Raw genomic sequence first — 18,868 nt, forward strand, 5'->3', positions numbered from 1 at the left:
AACAACAGGCTTACTTTCCCAAGGTCAGTTCTTGAAGACCTAAAAAGCCTTCATCACCCTGTTATGATCAGATTAGTTCTATAATGTTTAGTATGTCTTCATATTCACTGTGTGTGAAGATGGAGACAACTATTTGGAAGAAAACTAGAGACAATAAGACCGACAGTGAAGATCTCCAGTGGACTTGCTTTGAAATCAGTGCTTCTTAAAATTGTTTCCTTATGATCTATTTTGTTCTGTTTTGGTATGTTTAATATTATCCTCTTTAAGATATGGGCAATTCTTTTGAAGATAGCAAGAGGCTCTATAGTAGCCATTGTTGGTCACCTTGTATTTTGTTTTTACATTATATACTGTATCTATTCTTATTTTAACTGACTCCATTTTGCTTTGTCACATTTGGTTTTATTCTCTTCAAACAAAGTAATAAGAACTGTAGGAGTAATAAAACTTAAAATGTGTAATTGTTATTATAAAAAAGAAAGGAAAAGAAAGTGCGCTAAAGGATATAACCCCATGTATGTTTAAGTGTGTAAAACAGATAGCCATATTACTAAGTTTTTGTTGGATCATTGAACAGAACTGTTTTCAGTCTTACTGTTTAAATGTCCACTTTGTATGCTTTAATTTTGTAACTTTAACAGTGACTTCTAAGATAACAATATGTAATCTATCAACTAGTGATTTCTTACTGTTTTTTTGAAATTCTGTATTACTTCTACCCTTTTTTCTGTTTTGCTTTTTTTTCTCTTTAAATAAAATCCTCTATTAAAAAAAAGAATAGCTATCCCTGCTTTTTTCTGGGTTCCTGTCATATGGAGTCTTGTTTTCCATCCTTTGGCTTGCAGTCTATGAATTTCTTTTTGAATTAAATGTGTTTATTGTATGCAGCATATTGCTGGATCCTGCTTCTTGATTCATTCTGCCAGTCTGTGTCTCTTGACTGATGAATTGAGACCATTAACATTGATATTATAACTGATATATATTGACTTATCCTTGTTATTTTCCTGTTGTTAGTTCCCCTTTTTTTCCCCTCCCTCTAATTGTTTGCTTTTCCTGGTGGGTTCCTTCTGTTGGGATTCATGGAGCTGTAGTTCTCATTATCTCTTTCTAGAATGTCCTTCAGAACATTTTGGAGTGCTGGTTTGGTGGTCAGAGATTTCCTCAGATATTCTTTGTCATGGAAGTATCTTATTTCTCCATCAATGCTGAAAGATAGTTTTGTGGGATACCTCAATCTGGGATGAATGTTGTTTTCCTTTAGAACCTGGAGTACTTCACTCCAATCTCTCCTTGACTTGAGGGGGTGTGCTGAGAAGTCAGCTGTATTTGTCTTTCAAATCCATTTTATTCAAATATAAAAAGAAAAAAACTACAACAAAATTTCAAAGCACATCAATCAAGGGGTAACCATGATACATACATTGTGCATTGTCAACCCAAAAATCGTTTACCCAGAGCACAAGACATCCCAACTATAATTTTGATGGGCTTTCCTTTATAGGTGATTTATTTCTCTAACAGCTTTTAGGATTACATTGTTGTGCTGCATTTCTGGAACCTTGACTATGATATGTCTGGCTGTAGATTTTTTTGATCATTGCTAATTAGAATGCTATATATCTCATTTATCTTTATGTCAATTTCTTTTTCTCTACCAGGAAATTTTTCTGCCATGATATCTGTGAACATTTTTTTACTGTCATTTGTAGTATCTCCTGCTTGTTCATTGACTCTACTTAATCTTAAGTTATTTTTCTTTGTCTCATCTAGAAACTTCTGGATTGATTTCTCATGGCCCTTGGATATTTCTGAGAAATCTTTCTTTTCCTGGTCGCTAACTGCAAGCCTGTCTTCAATATCTGAGATCTTGTCTTCACATTAGCCTATTCTGGCTTTGAATATTTTCAGTGTAAGTTTTTGTTTTCCTGGATAGCTGTCTGAATCTGATTTAAGGATTCCATTTCATCCATAATTTGCTTAAGCTCATCTATTTTTTTTGACCTATATCTGTACTAACATCACTGAGCATGGTGTGTATTTTAGTAATAGCTGTAGTTATCTGAGAGATTATTTCTGATTTCATTTTTTTCAGAGCCTCATTCAATTACTTTGTTGTTTCCACTTCAGAGAGACCTGGTGGGTGTCTTGCGGATTGTTCTACCTCATTACCTCCTGAGTTTGCTCTCAGTGAACTGGATGTCTAGGTTTGCATCTTAATTGTCTTCTCATTTCTTTCTTTCTTTTTTTTTTTAGTTTAATGCCTGGGGTAATTCTTGTAAGTTGCCTATGGTGGGTTGGTTTACTGATAGTATTTAGGACCCTCTGCAGAGGCTTGCAGGGCTGACAGTCATCACGGTCAGCATGACCATGCATCCCGAGGCTCACCATGCATCCCGAGGCTCAAACAGCTCCTCCCGAGCAGGGAGTTTGCCTCAGGGAGAAGGTGCTGCCGGCTATTACATTTTTTACTGAAGTTTTTCTTTTCACTCTCTCTGTGGGCTTTAATTCACACTTCAGATTCTTCCTGGGTCCAGGGAACCCACTTCCTTCCTTTCTTCTTGTCTTCCTCACTATGCTATGCTATATTCCAGTGTCTGGACAGTGACTCTCAGAGAGGGTGTTTGCTGCTGCTGCTGCTTCCAGAGGTTTTTTTTTTTTTTTTTTTGAACAAATTTAAATCACATTATGAATTTCCTCTACTCAAAGTGCTCCAATAGCTCTGTATCTGAGCACATTCTGGTAGCTTACAATACTCTGTATGACTGCCCATGCCTGACTTTTGACCTCCTATCTCAGCATTTCCCCTTTCACTCCGCTCCACTTGTACTGTGCTAGCTTCCTTGTTGTTTCTCACCCAGGCAATGCTGTCACCTTGGGGCACTTGTACTTGCTGTTCTCCCACCTGAAACATCCTTATAAAAACTCTTCCTTGAAGACCACAGTTTCTTGTTGCACTATCTCACTTAAGGCATTGCTTCAAAACATCCTAGTGAAGCCATCTCTGGATATCCTAACATCTCCCTCCACTCACATACATATTTCCAATCTTTCCTGGTTTTACTTCATAGCACTCATTGGGATCAGACACATTTACTTACTCATGTTTTTATTTGATTAGTTCTTTGGCTATATTGAAATATAGGGATATCATTTGTTTTGTCCACTGCTATTTATCCCTAATGCCTACAGGAGTACTTGTATAGAGAAAGTTTGCAATAATGTTAAATGAATGAATAACCCCACAGGAATTTAATACAGTTTCTAGACTACCACAGAGCTTGGACCAGAGAGAGAACCTTTAAGAAGCTGCAGTGTTCATATCCAAGAATATGGCTGAAACAGCATTGTAAACGCAATAAGCTGTATAAAAGTATGATCTATTGTTGGCTTAATCTGTTCCTTGATGAATACCGATGGGCTGTTTTGTCTATCATTTTTTAGGGCTTTCCTCAAATGGGATCCCTGGCCCACTCAGTCCGTCAGATAGATCATTGGCCCACGGAATCCTTTTCTTAACGGGGTATCAGGTCTCCTGCAGCTCCTGAAGCCTTAGGCTAGCAAGGCCCGCGCCTGCACAGTGCCTAACAATCCCCAAACCCACCAGTTCCTGCCCACAGTCAGGAAGCGGAAGTGACGTAGCGGCGACGGAAACTCCCGCCCCTTCCGCCTTTTCCAGTCCATTGGATGTGAGGGAAGCCCGGAAGAGGCGGGCACAAGGCGACGGAGGGGCGGGGTAGCGTGTAGTACCTGAAGTGGCGGTTAGTTTGAGATAGTTTCTTGAGTACCCGCACTGTGTGAGCCTGTCAAGAGTTGATACCCGGTACTTGGACACTAACGTCTTAGCAGGAGTCCGCTTCCGCGGCCTTAGAAGCAGACTTTTACCTGGTCCGGAATTACCAGCGGTTCAGCGCTTCGCTTCCTCCTAGATACCGACAACAGTGCGTAGTTGGACTCTGTCTCAGACCTGGTACTTCGTGGCGCAGGGCAAAATCTTCATCCCTCCTGCCCACCCCTGGTTTCTTTTCCCTCATCCCCATTCCTTCCAGAAGGCATTAAAAACCTTTCCTTCCATCTTTATTTTTTCCTACTTCTTTTCCTTTCCTTTTTCTCCAGAATCCCTGTTTTTCTGTTCCCTACCAGGCCTCTACCTCCTTTTGGGCTTCTCTTCACCGGTTTGTGGCAGTGGTTAGGAGGTTTGAGCTTTTAACACGATGATTTGAAGATTTTAAGGTTTTCCTTTCTCCTACCTAGGAGTCACAGATGCCAGGACGTATGTGCCCCCTCAAGAAACATCGCAATGTGGCAGATTTGCCTCTGGCTCTAAACCCCATGAAGAGCAAGGACGTATTGGCAGTGTTGGCAGAGAGGAACCAGGCTGTCGTACCAGTTGGGGCATGGGTGGAGCCAGCCTCTCCAAATAGCTATGAAATCCCAGCATATGTGAGTGTCAGTTTGATTCTAACGAGGCGACAACCCTCTCCCCTTTTTATTAACCCTCTTTTATTATTAGGTTTTGGTGCACAAAGATGACCAGAAGATACGGTTTCTTTCTGTTACAAATAGATTATATTCTTGCATTAGGATTATAGAACAAACATGTATTTGCCAAAACTTGCTGCAGCTCTCGTTGGCATAATGGAATTACTTAGTTATTGCTCACCTTCTATACAGACCATGACATACAGGACAAGGTATTCCTAAGGTTATTGTGCAAACTTGATAGCTTGTTGTGCACAAGAGGTAGGTGCTGTCTGCATCTTTCATGCACTCCTGCATTTAGCAGGGATGGCAGCTGGTCATACTTTAAGAATATTAGTTTCTTAACATTTATGGTAAGATTTGTAAGGGAGATTTAGGCAAAATGCGATAAGAGAATAAAGGGGAAAGAGATTAATTCGGAGACTGTTAAATACAACTTCCATGAGACAGGGACCATTGCTTCTTTTCATTTTTTCCCCTGGCACGTAGTAGGTCTTCAGGAAGTTTTTGTTAAATGAATGAAAGAGAATATGGTCTGTGTTGGCCTGGAAAAATGGGAATGTAGTAAATACATATGTTAGGGAGGGGTATTTCAGCTGAAGGGCAGCTTTTACAAAGTTTACATGTGTACAGGTTTACATGGTGATTCTCATAGACCACTTAATACACAATCACAATTTTTTGTCTTTTGAGGCAGAGTCTTGCAGTATAGTTCAGGGTGGCCTTGAACTCACTGAGTAGCCCAGGCTGACCTCAAACTCCTGCCTCAATCTCATGAGTACTGGGATTATGAGCACGTGCCACCACGCTTGGCTCGGGACCACAATTTTTGTAAGTTTTTTATAGAATTTACCAAAGTGAAACACTGCTGTTTGGTCAAATTTTATTGTGACATGTTTTATTATTCTAAGTTCACATCACTTTTTCTGATAGAAAGTGAGCTCCTTGTACATAGGAAACAAATTTTATTATCATGCCTTCACTTTTAGCCTATATATTTCCTAGTAGGCAAGTTCATGATGGTCTTCTGTATGTATAGACATGGTGTTGAACATGGGCGAAGCAGTAAGAGTTACGTTTCCCAAGTTTATTTAAAATAAGACAGATTTAAAGTAGATGTTGAGCATGGTGTGGTGGTACACACCTGTAATTCTAGCACTCCAGAGGTGAAAGCAGGAGGATCCTGTGAGTCCAAGCCCATTCTGAATTGCACAGTGAGACCCTGTCTCAAAAACAAACCAAAAAAGTTCAATGTTGAATAACGATGCAATATAATGTGTTCATTGTATTTATATTTGTATGTATATGTACACATTAACCACTTTATTCCCACCTTGCCTATCAGGAGAGATTTTAAGAGTCTGAATGATATATGATTAAGTGTGAGGACTGTGATACTTAATCAAAGAAGAAAGATGATGCGAGTTGATGTGACCCAGGAAAGTAGAAGAATGTGAATAATCAAAGAAAAGAAAGGTTGAGTCTCCTGTTAAGGAGGATGATGTGATTAGGAAATGAGCAAGGTATGCTCAGGATTCAAGGGTAGATTAAATTGTTAGACTGGAGCATAGAGGGGGATAGTGTTTGGCAGAATTGTGAAAAATGGGAATGGTGACAAACTATAGGACATTTTGGAGAGGGGTTTGATTTAGTTCATTGTTTAGTACGTACAGGTGAATTAAATGATCGAATTGTTTAGATTAAATGCTTCAAAGTTCTTAAAAGTTAGGGAGAGACTGGATACAGTGGGACAGATAGGATATCATTGTGTCAATTTCGGCCAGAATATACCATCAAAACAGCTTTAGTAGTAAAGAATGTATAGGAAAAGACTTGAAAAAGGATGGCTGAGTGGGATGAAAAGCAATAAATGCAAGAAACTTCCTAGAAGAATCAATAAGATTTGGTACAAAGGTCCTTTGCTATTTAAGTTATTAACACTTTTTTTTTGAAAGAGTCTTGTTTTGGAGTTTTAGTCTGAGTTTGAACTCGCTATGTAGTCCAGGCTAAACTGAACTCAAAGTGATCCTCTTGCCTCAGCCTCAGAATGCTGGGATTGAAGGCCTGTGCCACCAAGCCTTGTTTAAGACATTTTTTAATTATCCAGATTATAGCATCATTATAATGTCATTAGGATCAGAATACTTGAAATTTAGCACCATTGAGCTTTTTTCTTTGTTAAAAAGACTTGAATCTTAAGTTCTCACATAATCAAAGTCTTGAAGTCTTAGGACATCTGTAAACATGTCTTCATTTATAAAATTCCAATTAAGTTTCAGCCAAAGGGAATTTGGTCACGCATCTAATAGAACTGTTTATTACTTTAGCATATTTAGTCTGGGAATCCACCCTTACAAAGAGATACAACACTGTGTGCTCAGAGTGGATATAAATAGTTATTTCTAAGAAGTTGTTACCCAAAGGTCATGTCTACTCTAAAGGGGAATTTCTATTTTTTTTCTTCAAAATTTCAGTGGTTCATCAAAATTCCTAAAAAGCCATAGCTTCAGATCTGTATTATCTTAGTGTGAGGGTAAAAGAAAGGCAGATGGAGAGAACGGAATGAAATGAAATGGAAGGGTGAATCGTTTAAATTTGTCTACTGTTTGAGCTAATCTGGGTCAACTGTTTAGGGGCTACCACTTGTATCTCTTTGAGGTTAGTTTGCCTGATTGTTCTTTGTGTTGTAATCTCACTTCTATGAACCATATTCACATAGAAAATTTATAGGATTGATTTCTTAGAAAGTTTAAATTAATTTTAAGAATTTCATGACAGAACAAAATAAAAGATAGATGATAGCAAACACGGAGGTTTTGCTTGTGCAGTTGGGAATAGACCTTTCCTTGAAAGGAGGGAGAGGGTAGAAAAGGGAGTGGAAGGGAAAATAAAAAGGATTAAGATGCAGGGTGTGTATGTACTGACTACCTATGGTGAGTGTATCCATTATGTATTGAAAATAAGTATTAAAACCTTTTAAAGAGAATTTTATTACAGCCTATAAAATAATCTAAGACACCCTTGAGATTTAGAAGTTGGAATTGTTCTTTTAGTAGAAGCATTGGCTCAGGGGTGGTACATGTCTGTAATCCCAGCTACTCAGAAGGCTGAGGTAGAAGGATCGCCAGTTGGAGGCCAGCCTTTCAGATCCTATCTCAAAATAAAATACTAAATAAGTACAAAAGGGTAGGGGCATAGCTCCGCACTCGCTGGGCTCAATCCCCAGTAGTGGAAAACAAACGAAAAAGAGAAGCCATTGGGAAGAAAGTCTGATAATGATTTACTGGAACTTGAAAATTCCTTATGAAGGAAACACATACTCAAGAGAAAAGTAGTACAGAATAGAAAATAACTGTAGGAGTAAGAAAAACTTCTAGCCAGCTATAGGACCTTGGATCGCTGCTGAGTTTTATCTTTCTGAACCCCAATTTTCTCGTCTGTAATATACAGGATTACTTTACTACTGAAGGTGATTTTGAGACTAGAGTGATATCTTATAAAGACCTTATCACATAATAGAGCCTTCAGAGTGATAACTGCTGTTACTTTGATTACTGAGGAGAAGAATATAGATTAGAAACTCAAATGTGATAAAATGTTCTTCACCTTTAAAGGCAAGACTAAACTATAAGGTATAGGGAAAATAAAGAGTTTATAATTTAATGTGGGAGTCAATAAACCCTATACTCAGTAACATTAGTAAAATGGAAATTCCCGTAGCATAAGAGCTTAGAGGAAGACAGTGCTGTGGAAAACACTGGCGTGATATTTGATAGTATTAAACACTGAGTAATTTTGTTTGTTTTGCATTTCTGAGGATTGAACCCAGGGCTTTTGCATGGGGTTGCATCCCTAGTCCTTTTTATTTTTATAAATTTTGAGTCAGGGTCTTGTTAGGTTGACTATGATGGGCTTGAACATGTGACCTTTCTGTCTCAGCCTCCTAGAGTCCTGTGAAAACTGGTGTGTACCACTGTGCTGCGCAGATGTTTACTAGATGGAGGCAAAAGGAAGGACATGCTAAATTAAAAGTGCAACATAATTCTAGTATGAAGGCATTTTGTAGTACACTATCTGAGTGGTCACCCGTCTGCTGTTCCTATACCGTTTACTCATTTTAGAAAATATTTAACAGAAGTCACTTTAAATTGGCTCACTAAAAAGTAGGGAAGCCATTTTACTTAGTTTTAGTTTAATAAAAAGTTACAATTTGAGTATTCATAAATTCCAGTTTGTGGTTTGGTTTACATTCTTGGTACTCGTTAACCCTGTTTAGATCATTGGCTCTGAATTCTCCAGATTTCCTTATTTTTTCTGAGAATTCTGGATTGTAGAGCTGAACTATTTTTTTCAAGTTCATATCCTGACTTCTCTGTCTACATTCCTAGTAGGCAAAACTGCTAACATTTAAGTTCATTTTCTGTGTTTTATATTTAAAGACTTCAGCATGTATAATTGAAGAAGAACTAAAGGAACAATTAAGAAGAAAAGAGGAAGCTTTGAAACATTTTCAGAGACAAGTCAAACACCGAGTCAATCAACAAATCAGGCTGAGGAAAAAGCAACAGCTTCAGAAGTCTTATGAAGCAGTAAGTTTTAACATGAGTCAGTGCAGACTGGAAAGTATGTGTATTGTGAAATAAACTACTAGGCAGTAACAGAGGCACTTTCTTTTGATTCTGTGCTTGGTGTAATTAGATTTTCATTGAGCACAGTGGATTTTTATGTAGAGAAACCATATTTTATCCTTATGCTCTTCTATTTTGCTTTCACCAAATAGTTAAAAATAATAACAGAATTTTGAGTTTAGGCTTGTGATTGAATTTTGGCTTTGCCACTTACCAGCTATTTTAAATTGTAGTTTCTTTATCTGTAGATAGGAATATGACACTTAGCCACAAGACTGTGTGAGAATTAGATGGGAAAGCCTAAATAAGTTATTAACACATAGGTGCCTGGTAAATGTTAATTCTTCTACCAGCTAATCCCTTGTTCCCAAATTGAAAACCTTTGGTTGCTTAGAGGTATTACTATTTTTATTGTAGTACTGAAGAGTGAGCCCAGTCCCTTTGCACTGAGCTACATCCCTGGCCCTTTTTATATTTTCTTTTAAGACAAGGAGTCTTGCTGTTACTCAGTTTGGGTTTGAATTTGGTATCTTCCTTCTTCAGCCTCCCAGAGTTCTGAGATTATAGGCATGCATCACTATGCCTAGCTCCAAATGCATTGTTTGATTAGACTAAGTTGGGCTGAAATCTGATTGTCATTTTTCTTTTGTATAGGCAGAAAAAGGAGGTTCTATAACCACGCGATCTTTTGATCCAGGACATTTAACTCTTAAAAGGACAAGTGTTTTTCCAAGCAATTCGAATGCTGCTTTTGGAAGTTTTAGCTTACCCACTTCCCAGAAGCTTGGGGATGCAATAGAAAATCAAAGTGAGTTGTTTCAACAACAAGCGCAGGCTGTAAGTAATATTTTGTAATGATTTTTCCCCAACCTTGAAACTTTTAGAGATTTCCAGTTTATATAGTATATGAAATAGAATTAAGAGGTACTACATTCAACTTCACTTTTTTTTTTTTAATTTTACTTTAGAGAGAATAAAACCAAGTAAAATAAAGCAAATCAAAACAAGACAGTGTAAATGACACACGATTTCAAAACAAGATAATAGGAAATCAACAATGGTTACCAAGGAACTGGGGATATAGCTCAGCGGTACAAGTGTCTGTCTGGCAAGTGTGAGGTCATGAGTTTGAACCCCAGTGCGAAAAATAAAACAGTGGTTAACATGATGCCTCTTGTTGTCTTCAAAATAGCCCAGACCTTCAGACATAGTAAAATCAAACAAAACAGAACAAAATAGAACCAATAAAAACAAAACAATGAATGCAATATAGAACTTCAAAACAAGATAATAGTAAATCCAAAATGGACAGCGTATACAACAGAAGTGAACAAGGTAAAACAAAACACAGCCAAACAAAACAATGAGAATGATGCAGGATTTCAAAACGTGATAAAGGGGAATTAACAGTGGCCACTACCTTCAGGAGGAGATTCCCCCATGTGTGCTATTTTGCATATTATTATTCTCTGAATAGATGATCAGACTACCAGCTTTAGGCCTGCAGAGTAGTGAAACACTAAACACTACAAAGTATTAAGTTGTATTTTACCTCATCAGCTATCATTACAGCCTGTTTTTCTCCAGATCAGCTGGTTGCTCAGCAGGGGGATGGGGAGGACGTTGGCTTTTCTTGTCTCCCTGCCTGCACACCAGAAAGGGCTGACTTGGCTGTCCCCTAGTCAACCTGTGCATGGCACATGTCACAGGAGGTCTTAGCTTCTTGTTAACTTCTTGTTCTCCTCCCCTGTAGTCTTGAATGGCATCAACTCACAGGAGAGGGTTGGCGTTTAGCTCTCCCCCAGTCAGCCTGCACATGGCCCTTTTTTTGGTTTTTTTGAGAGAGGGTCTTGGCTATGTAATTCAGGCTTGAACTCACTATGTGGGCCCCGCTGGACTTGAACTTGTGATCCTCCTGCCTCATCTCTCCCAAGTGCTAGAATTATAGGTGTGCACTACCATGTCTGGCCTTCCTTATTTTTCTGTTTTAACCTGATTGCCATGGTAAATGGGTCTATAGTTATAGACCAAGTAATTTAATAAATACATGGGCTGTCCAGACTTTCTGGAAATGTTTAACTTTTATGTGCCTGATATTTAAAAATTAAACTCTTCTGAATAGATAGTCAAATCATTTAATTCCATTTGGTCAGCTCTAGTTTGTATGTTCTTCATTTCTCCTTCTTCATCTTGTTCTTTATCTTATTCAAAAACTTTTAGCAGCACTTAGAAAGCTAAAGCAAGAGGATTGCAAGCTTCCTGTCTCCAGAAACCAAAATCAAATCAAACCAAAACAAAAATCCTAGGGATAGTGAGAGGAATAGAGAAAAATATGGAAAATAGTGACTATGAAAATAAAAGCTCTGTTGCTGCATAAGTTAGTGCACTTGCCAATAATCATTTCAGCTTTGAGTAAAAATAGAGGAACCTTTAAAAACACATGTTATCATTTTAAATTTTTAAAAGAAATTTCTTTTGTCTTAAACTGACTTTTTGTTTTCCTTGTTTGGTTTATAGTAATACTTTGAAAAAGTATTTTACAAGTCTGTTTTTTTTTTAATTTGGTTTGGTTTACAGCAAATAATGATTACATTCACCGTGGTAAATTGGTACATGTACATAACACATCTTAATATTTTTTATGTTCCCTTCCCCTCCTCTCATGATTCTCATTCCCTCCATCTTCTGTATAGTTATAATTTTTATAAAATTTTTTGTTTTCTTTCTAAGATTATAAGCAATTTGTTTAGCAACTGTTTATCTGACCATTACTGTATAAGGTACAAGGATAGACCAGTCACTAAGGTAGACCCAGTCCTTGTATTGTGATACTTACAGTCATAAATCCCACTGTAGTAAGAATTTGACTTCATCTGCCTAATTAAGTGCACAAAACATATCGGTCAGCAGTATTTGAATACTCTGTATTTGTTAAGCACTGTAGGGGTAGTAGTAAAAACCTCCCATGAGTTTATATTCCCACATAGATATATGCAAAGATAATACTATAGGTTCTATTAGATAATAATATAAATACATTTCCTATATTTGGCAATTAAAATTGTGCTTTAGGAGTTCACATAATTTAAAGTTCAGAGGAAATAGTAGGGAAGATTTCATGGAAGGGATGGAATTGGATGGTATACTTTGAATTGATAAGCTGAATTGAATTGATAAATTCAAGAGAATTTTTGAGATAATAGAAACAATTAAAAAGCTAGAATCTGCACTGAGCTTTGTGTATTTGAGAAATAAGTGGTAGAAACTTTCTAATAGTTTGTAAGAAAGAACAAAAAATGAGATTAAATAAGTAGGAGACAAAATAATCAAACGAGCTGGGTGTGATAGTGCAGGTGTGTAATACCAGCACTGCCAGGATGTGAGGCGGGAGGATTGCAAATTTGAGCTCAGGCTGGGCAACTTAATGGCTTAAGTCAGAAAGGGAGGAAAATGCGGGGATCTAGCTAAGTGTGAAGGCCCTGGATTTAATTGCCAGTACCACCTAACACACACACACGCCCCAAAAGTGCCTTTCGTGTTACATTCTGTTTTTGGGTTTTTTTTTTTTTTCCTTAAAAGAAGATGAGTTGCTGAAGAACATTCTGTTATTTAGCTGTTTTGGGCCTGGGAACTTTTGCCTATACAACTCCAATGCATTAGGTATTTTTTAACCTTACCGTTTCTGTTCTCATTTGTATCCACTAGATGTCACCATGAAACTATAGACAGTGAAAATATTAAAGTACCACCATAATTTATCTACATCTAGCTAAGTAAATGGTGAACGTAATTCACTTTATGAATGTTAACAGACTTTTCAGTTTTCTTGTGTTTTGCTCATATAGAAACGCAGAATCTTGGAGGTGGAAGTTTTTTAAGTCGATTTGACAGACATTAAAATATTTATGAGTGAAATAACTTGATAGCTGGAATATACTTCAGAATATGTCAGGGAGAGATGATGTAGGGAGTTACGGGTAAAGCAGGTTCATAATGTGACAGCTAAAGTGGGGAGGGAGGCATGTGCCTTATAATAGCAGCATTCTGAAAGCCTGAAATGGGACGACCACAAGTTCAAGCCCAGCCTGAGCAACTAGGGTTTTTTTCTTTTTCTTTTAAAAATCTTTTTATTTTATGAAAAAATAAAGCAGGTTTTCATAACCAAATAATAAGAGAATAGCAATACTTATTATAGTGTATCATTATCTTCAAAGTAGATACTCTGTACAAGACATAAACCAAAAAGATTTCTTGCAAGAAAGAAACAGATAAAAACACAAATTTTCTTTTCAACAAGCTAAGATAAAATATTAGTATAAATGAAATAAAAGTCACATATTGAAATATTTTAAAAATGGAATATTTAATTTGGGGAAGTATTTGAACTTGTCCCTGTTTCCTATTTATGACTTCTGTTTTGTTCTGTGTGTGTGTGTGTGTGTGTTTCTCATGTAAGGCAAACCATGGGATATATGAGTTTATATATGAGCTTGTGTGTCTGACTTATTTCACTTATGTTCTCAGGTTGCATCCATTTACCTACAAGCCTCTTGGTAGACGTAGTTTCCATTGTGTACAAATACTGCATTATCCTTAGCCGTTCATCCGTTGATGGACATACACTCTGTTTCCATACATCCCTATTATAAATTATGTTGCTATAAACATGGATATGCATGTATGCCTGTAATATGGTAATTTTAGCTCTTTTGGTGGGATACCTTGGAGGAATGGCTCAGTCAAATGGAGTTTCCACTTTTGGTTATTGGATGAATCTCCACACTGATTTTTGGTGGTCGTACTAGTTTTCATTCACAACAACAATGTACTAGAGTCCTTTTTTCCCTACATCCTCACCAACATTTGTTCTTAGATTTTTGGATGATAGCTCTTCTTTCTAGGGTAAGGTGGTATCTTAGAGTAGTTTTGGTTTGCATTTCTCTGATGGCCTCAATGATGACCATTTTTCCCCCCCATATTTAGTGGCCGTTGATACTTCTGAGAAGTGTCTATTCATTTTGATTGCCTCTTATTGATTGGGCCTTGTTTTTTGAAGTTCTTTATATGTTCTTTGATGTTAGCTCTGTCTGTGGAATAGCTGGTGAAAATTCTTCCCATTCTGTACATTGTTTTTTCATTTTTGTTGGCTGTTCTTTGCTGTGTAGATGCTTTTTAATTTGATATGATACTTTCGCTGATTCCCAGTATCATTTCTTAAGGAGTTGTACCTATTTTATCTTCCAGTAGATTGGAAAATTGTTTCTGTTTTAACATTTAGATATTTGGTCCATTTTGATTTTAGTTTAGCAGATGGTAAAATATGAGTCTGGACTCAATCTTCTGCATGTGAATATTCAACTTTCCCACACCATTTATTAAAGAGACCTTCGTTCAGGATATGTATTTTACTCCTTTGTCAAAGATCAAATAGCTGTGCATGTGTGGGGTTATTTGTGCCTCTTCAGAGTAGTTTTTTTTTGTTTTGTTTTTTGGTACCAGGGATTGAACTCATGACCTTGTATTTGCCAAGCAGGCACTTATGCTGCTGAGCTATACCCCTGGCCCTGCCACTTCAGTTTTGTTTTACTGATCCCCATGCTTGTTTTTGTGCCAGTGCCGTGCTGTTTTTACCCCTGTGGTTATATAGTGTAAGTTCAGGTGTAGAATTGTGATGTTGCCTTGCTTTGCTTTTGTTACATAGGATTGCTTTTGCTGTTCTAAATCTCTTTTGACTACACATACATTTTAGGATTATTTTCTGTAACTGAGAAAACTCCGCGGTACTTTGATGGGGATTGCATGGAATATGTGTAATGGTTATGGAAGTGTAGCCCTATTGATTATATTGGTTCTGCTTATCCAAGAACAAGGAGTATTTTTGTCTTTTCTGATGTCTTCCTCATTTCCTTTTTCAGTCTGGAATAATTTTCATTGTAGAGGTTTTTCAGTGCCTTACGCTAGTTCCTAAGTATTTAAGTTTTTTATAGTATTATGAATGGTCTCTTCTCCTAATTGTTTTCTCAGTGTATTTATTATTTAGTGTATAAGAATGCTATTCTTTTTTTTTAATTACAATTGTTTTTTTTATCGGTACTGGGGATTGAGCTCATGACCATGCACTTGCAAAAGCAGGTGCTTAGGCCGCTGAGCTAAGTCCCCAGTCCCAATGCTATTCATTTTTATGTGTTTGTTTTGTATTTGGCTACGCTGCTGAATTTAGTTACCAATTCTTGGATTCTTGGTGCAGTTTTTGGATATTGAAAGTAAAGGGTCATATCATCTAGAATAATGATATTTTGAATTGTACATATTTCCTGTAGGAATACCTTTCACTTCTTTCTTTTGCCTTATGTTTGAAGGGCAGTGTTGAACAGGCATGGTGATAAGAGATATCCCTGATTTTAAAGGGGAAACTTTTAGCTTTTCTCCATTTAATATGATGTTAACAGTGGCTTAATCATAAATGGCTTTTATCATGTTGAGATTAGGACGTTCTATACCTATTTTCATTATTTATTTATTTAATTTTTTTTGGAGACAGGGTCTTGCTATGTAGCCCAGGGTGGCGTTGAACTCATGCCAATCCTCCTGCCTCATTCTCCTGAGTGCTTGGATTATAGGCATCTGCTACAACACCTGGCCTTATACCTATTTTCTTCAGGGTTTATATCATGAACACATGTTTTGAACAATCCTTGCATGCCTCATATGAAGCCTATGTAGTCAGGATGTATGATCTTTTTGATGATTTGTCACATTCTATTTGTCGGTAACTTGCTAAGAATTTTTGCATCTGTGTTCATTAGAAAAATTGGCCTATAGTTCTCTTTTTTGGTTGGATCCTTTTCTGATATGGGGATCAAGATGATGTTAGCTTCTGGGGCTGATTTTGGAAATACTCCTTCCCTGTCAGTTTCATTAAAAAGTTAGAGGCGTGTTGGTGTTAGATCTTCCCTGAAGTTTTTGTAGAATTTTACTATGAATTCTTTAGGTCTTGGGCTTTTCTTAGTTGATAGTTTTTAAATTTGTTCCTCATTTTTATTGCCTGTTACTGAATTGTTCAAGATTTTTAAATCGTCTTGGTTCAATTTTGACAATTCATTTGTATCTACAAATATATACATTTTTGAGTCCTCTAATTGTGAAGTAGTTGCTAATAGTTTTCTGGATTTTGGCAGTGTCCACTGTGATTTCCTTTTTCACTTCTAATTGTATTAGTTTGTGTCTTTCCTTGTTTTGGTAAAATTGGCTAAGGTTTGCCTATTTTTTCTATCAAAGAACCAGTTTGTCAATTCATTGGTTCTTCTTCCTTTTTCCCTTCTCCCTTTTGTTCCTCTTCTCTCTCTCCCTCTTATCTCCATTTCTTCATTAATTTTTGCTCTGATTTTTTTTGATACCAGTAATCAAACTCATGATGTTGGGTTTGCTAAGCAGGTGCTGTTATGTTGATCTATCTCCCTGGCCTTCTGCTCTGATCTTTAAATTTCCTTCCTTTTACGAGTTCTTGAGTTTGGATTATTCTTGTTTTTCTAACACCTTGAGATTTAGATAATTTGGATTCCTTGTAGTTTTCTATTTACCATTCTAAACTCTCCCTGCTTTCATTGTGTCCCATAAGTTCTGGTATATTGTACTGACATTATCATTTACTTCTAGGAATTGTCTCATTTCTTTCTTAGTTTCTTCTATAACCCATTATTGATTCAAGAATGTGTTGAAATTGCATATGTTTGCATAGTTCCTGTGGTTCATTTGCTACTGAATTCTAGTTTAATTGCATTGCAGTATAATAATATACAGGGTAAAATTTTGCTTCTTCTGTATTGGCTTGTGCATGTTTTTTTTCACTAGTATGTGGTCTATTTTGGAGAAAGTGCTGTGTGCAGGTTACAAGAGTGTATTCTATTGTTGACTGGAACACTGTATATATCTATTAAGTCATTTTTTGAAAGGTTTGGTTCAACTCTATTGAGTTTATTGATATTTTGTTTAGTTGATATATTTGTGATAGTGGGTCCCTCATTATGATAGTATTGAATTTATGGATCTTTTATGTCCATCAGAATTTGTTCTGTGAAGTTGGGTGTGCTATGGTTTGGTGCATATATGTTTGTAATTGTTACTTCTTCCTTTTGAGTAGTATGTTTGTATCATCCTTCTTTACCTCTTTTGATTAGCTTTGGTTTGAAATCTACTTTGTCTGAAAATAGGATCACTATCACTCATTTTTAGGTTCTTGTTGCATGAAGTTTATTTTTCCATCCTTTGATTTTTTTAGTCTATCATTTCTTGTAGTAGTCATTGTGTTTCTTGTATACAGCATCCTTTTAGATTTTCTTTGTGATCCATTCTGCTAATCTGTGTCTTTTGATTAGCAAATTGAGTCTTTACATTGATAATTATAATTGATAGTTATTAACTTATTCCTGTCATTGTATTAATTTATTGTTGACTGTTTTTGCTTTTGTTTCCTTATACTTAATTGCTAACCTGCCAGGTGTATTCATATTATTGGACCTTTATCATTCTTAGCTTTCACTGTCTCTTCCTATGATGTCATTGAGAGTTTTTTGAAGTGTTGCTTTAGTGGTTATGAATTTCTTTTTTTCCCTCCAAATCCATTTTATTCAAAGATAAAAAGAAAGGAAAAAAGAAGGAAAAGAAAAACAATTACAAAATTTCAAAACACATCAATCAGGGATGAATTTCTTTAGGCTTTTTGTATCATGGAAGTAATCTCCATCCATTTTGAAAGGTAAATTTGCAGCATGAATCAGTCTGGGTTGGAAATTGCGCAAACAGGTTTTTTTTTTTAAAATGCCCTTTCTGCTATCTTCTGATTGTTTTGCTAATTCCAATTGCTCTTTTATTCTTTTTTGCATCATTTAGGAGCCATTGGATCCATTTTTCATGCTCCCTTGTTGTTTTTAAGGTATCTTGCATTACCCAATCACTGACCACACCCCTGTCCTCTAGGTCTTCACACTGATTGCTTCTGCTACCTGTACTTTCAGTGATGTTTTTAATCTCTTGGATTGCTGCTTGGGATTTTCTTATAAACTCCTTGTTTATGTTGGGCATTCATATTCTGCATCTCTTTTTTTTTTTTTTTTTAGGACCACTAGCTGTTTATTAGTAAGTAAGTCTTCTCTAGACTTACTGATCATTTATTTGTTGTGTGATTAGTTATATCTTCTATAATTTCACCAAGCACGTTATACAACTGTCTTACCTCCATTGTTACCCTTTCAGATTTATCTGCTTTTAGTTTATGATTTACTCAGCTTCAATGCCCTGTACTGATTTGGGGAAGTTAAGAGTTTTTCGAGGCATTTTTTGCTTTGTCTTTTTATATTTTCTTTTTTGTTCGTTTACTTGTTTTTTTGTGCTGGGGTTTACAAATTCTTTGGCCCAGTGCCTGGAGAGTGACCACAGTACTGCTTATGATTCCCTGCCCCCAACAATGTAGGTATTGGCATGGAGAGAAAACCAATTGCCCTCCCACATATTCTTGTACTTTTTTATTCTTCTAATGCTAATAATAACTAACATTTATTGAATATAAGTTGAGTATAGATAGCTTAAACATACCACTGGGTTAAATTTCTTCTTCAGGACTGCCTTTCAGACAGACGCACCAAACCTGGCTTTCCACAAGGGAATACGGCCCATGACCTTCGTGGGCCAAGCAGGACCTTCCAGGGATCCAGGATATCTTTAGCTCTCACCCTCTCAAAGCCTGTCTCTCAAGGTTT

The 18,868-nt window shown here is 36.6% G+C and overlaps 1 protein-coding gene across 11 annotated transcripts in view; it reads left to right on the forward strand.

Moving 5' to 3' along the window:
- Positions 1 to 3,719: 3,719 nt before the first annotated feature.
- The window catches only part of Ccdc15 (coiled-coil domain containing 15), a 76,329-nt gene continuing 61,180 nt past the window's right edge, over positions 3,720 to 18,868 (forward strand). For 10 of the 11 annotated variants that reach the window (XM_063255999.1, XM_063256001.1, XM_063256002.1 and 7 more), the window contains exons 1-4: positions 3,720 to 3,944; positions 4,258 to 4,446; positions 8,925 to 9,074; positions 9,768 to 9,950. In XM_063255999.1, coding sequence (XP_063112069.1) covers positions 4,267 to 4,446; positions 8,925 to 9,074; positions 9,768 to 9,950 — 513 coding nt within the window. In that variant the 5' untranslated portion in view covers positions 3,720 to 3,944; positions 4,258 to 4,266. Of the gene's footprint in view, positions 3,974 to 4,257; positions 4,447 to 8,924; positions 9,075 to 9,767; positions 9,951 to 18,868 lie in introns of all 11 variants that reach the window. The other variant, XM_063256000.1, reaches the window with a different exon arrangement.

This window comes from Cavia porcellus, unplaced genomic scaffold, assembly GCF_034190915.1.
Source record: "Cavia porcellus strain 051 isolate PalLab524CR breed Dunkin Hartley unplaced genomic scaffold, mCavPor4.1 scaffold_9, whole genome shotgun sequence".
In the NCBI taxonomy this organism is placed as follows: domain Eukaryota; kingdom Metazoa; phylum Chordata; class Mammalia; order Rodentia; family Caviidae; genus Cavia; species Cavia porcellus.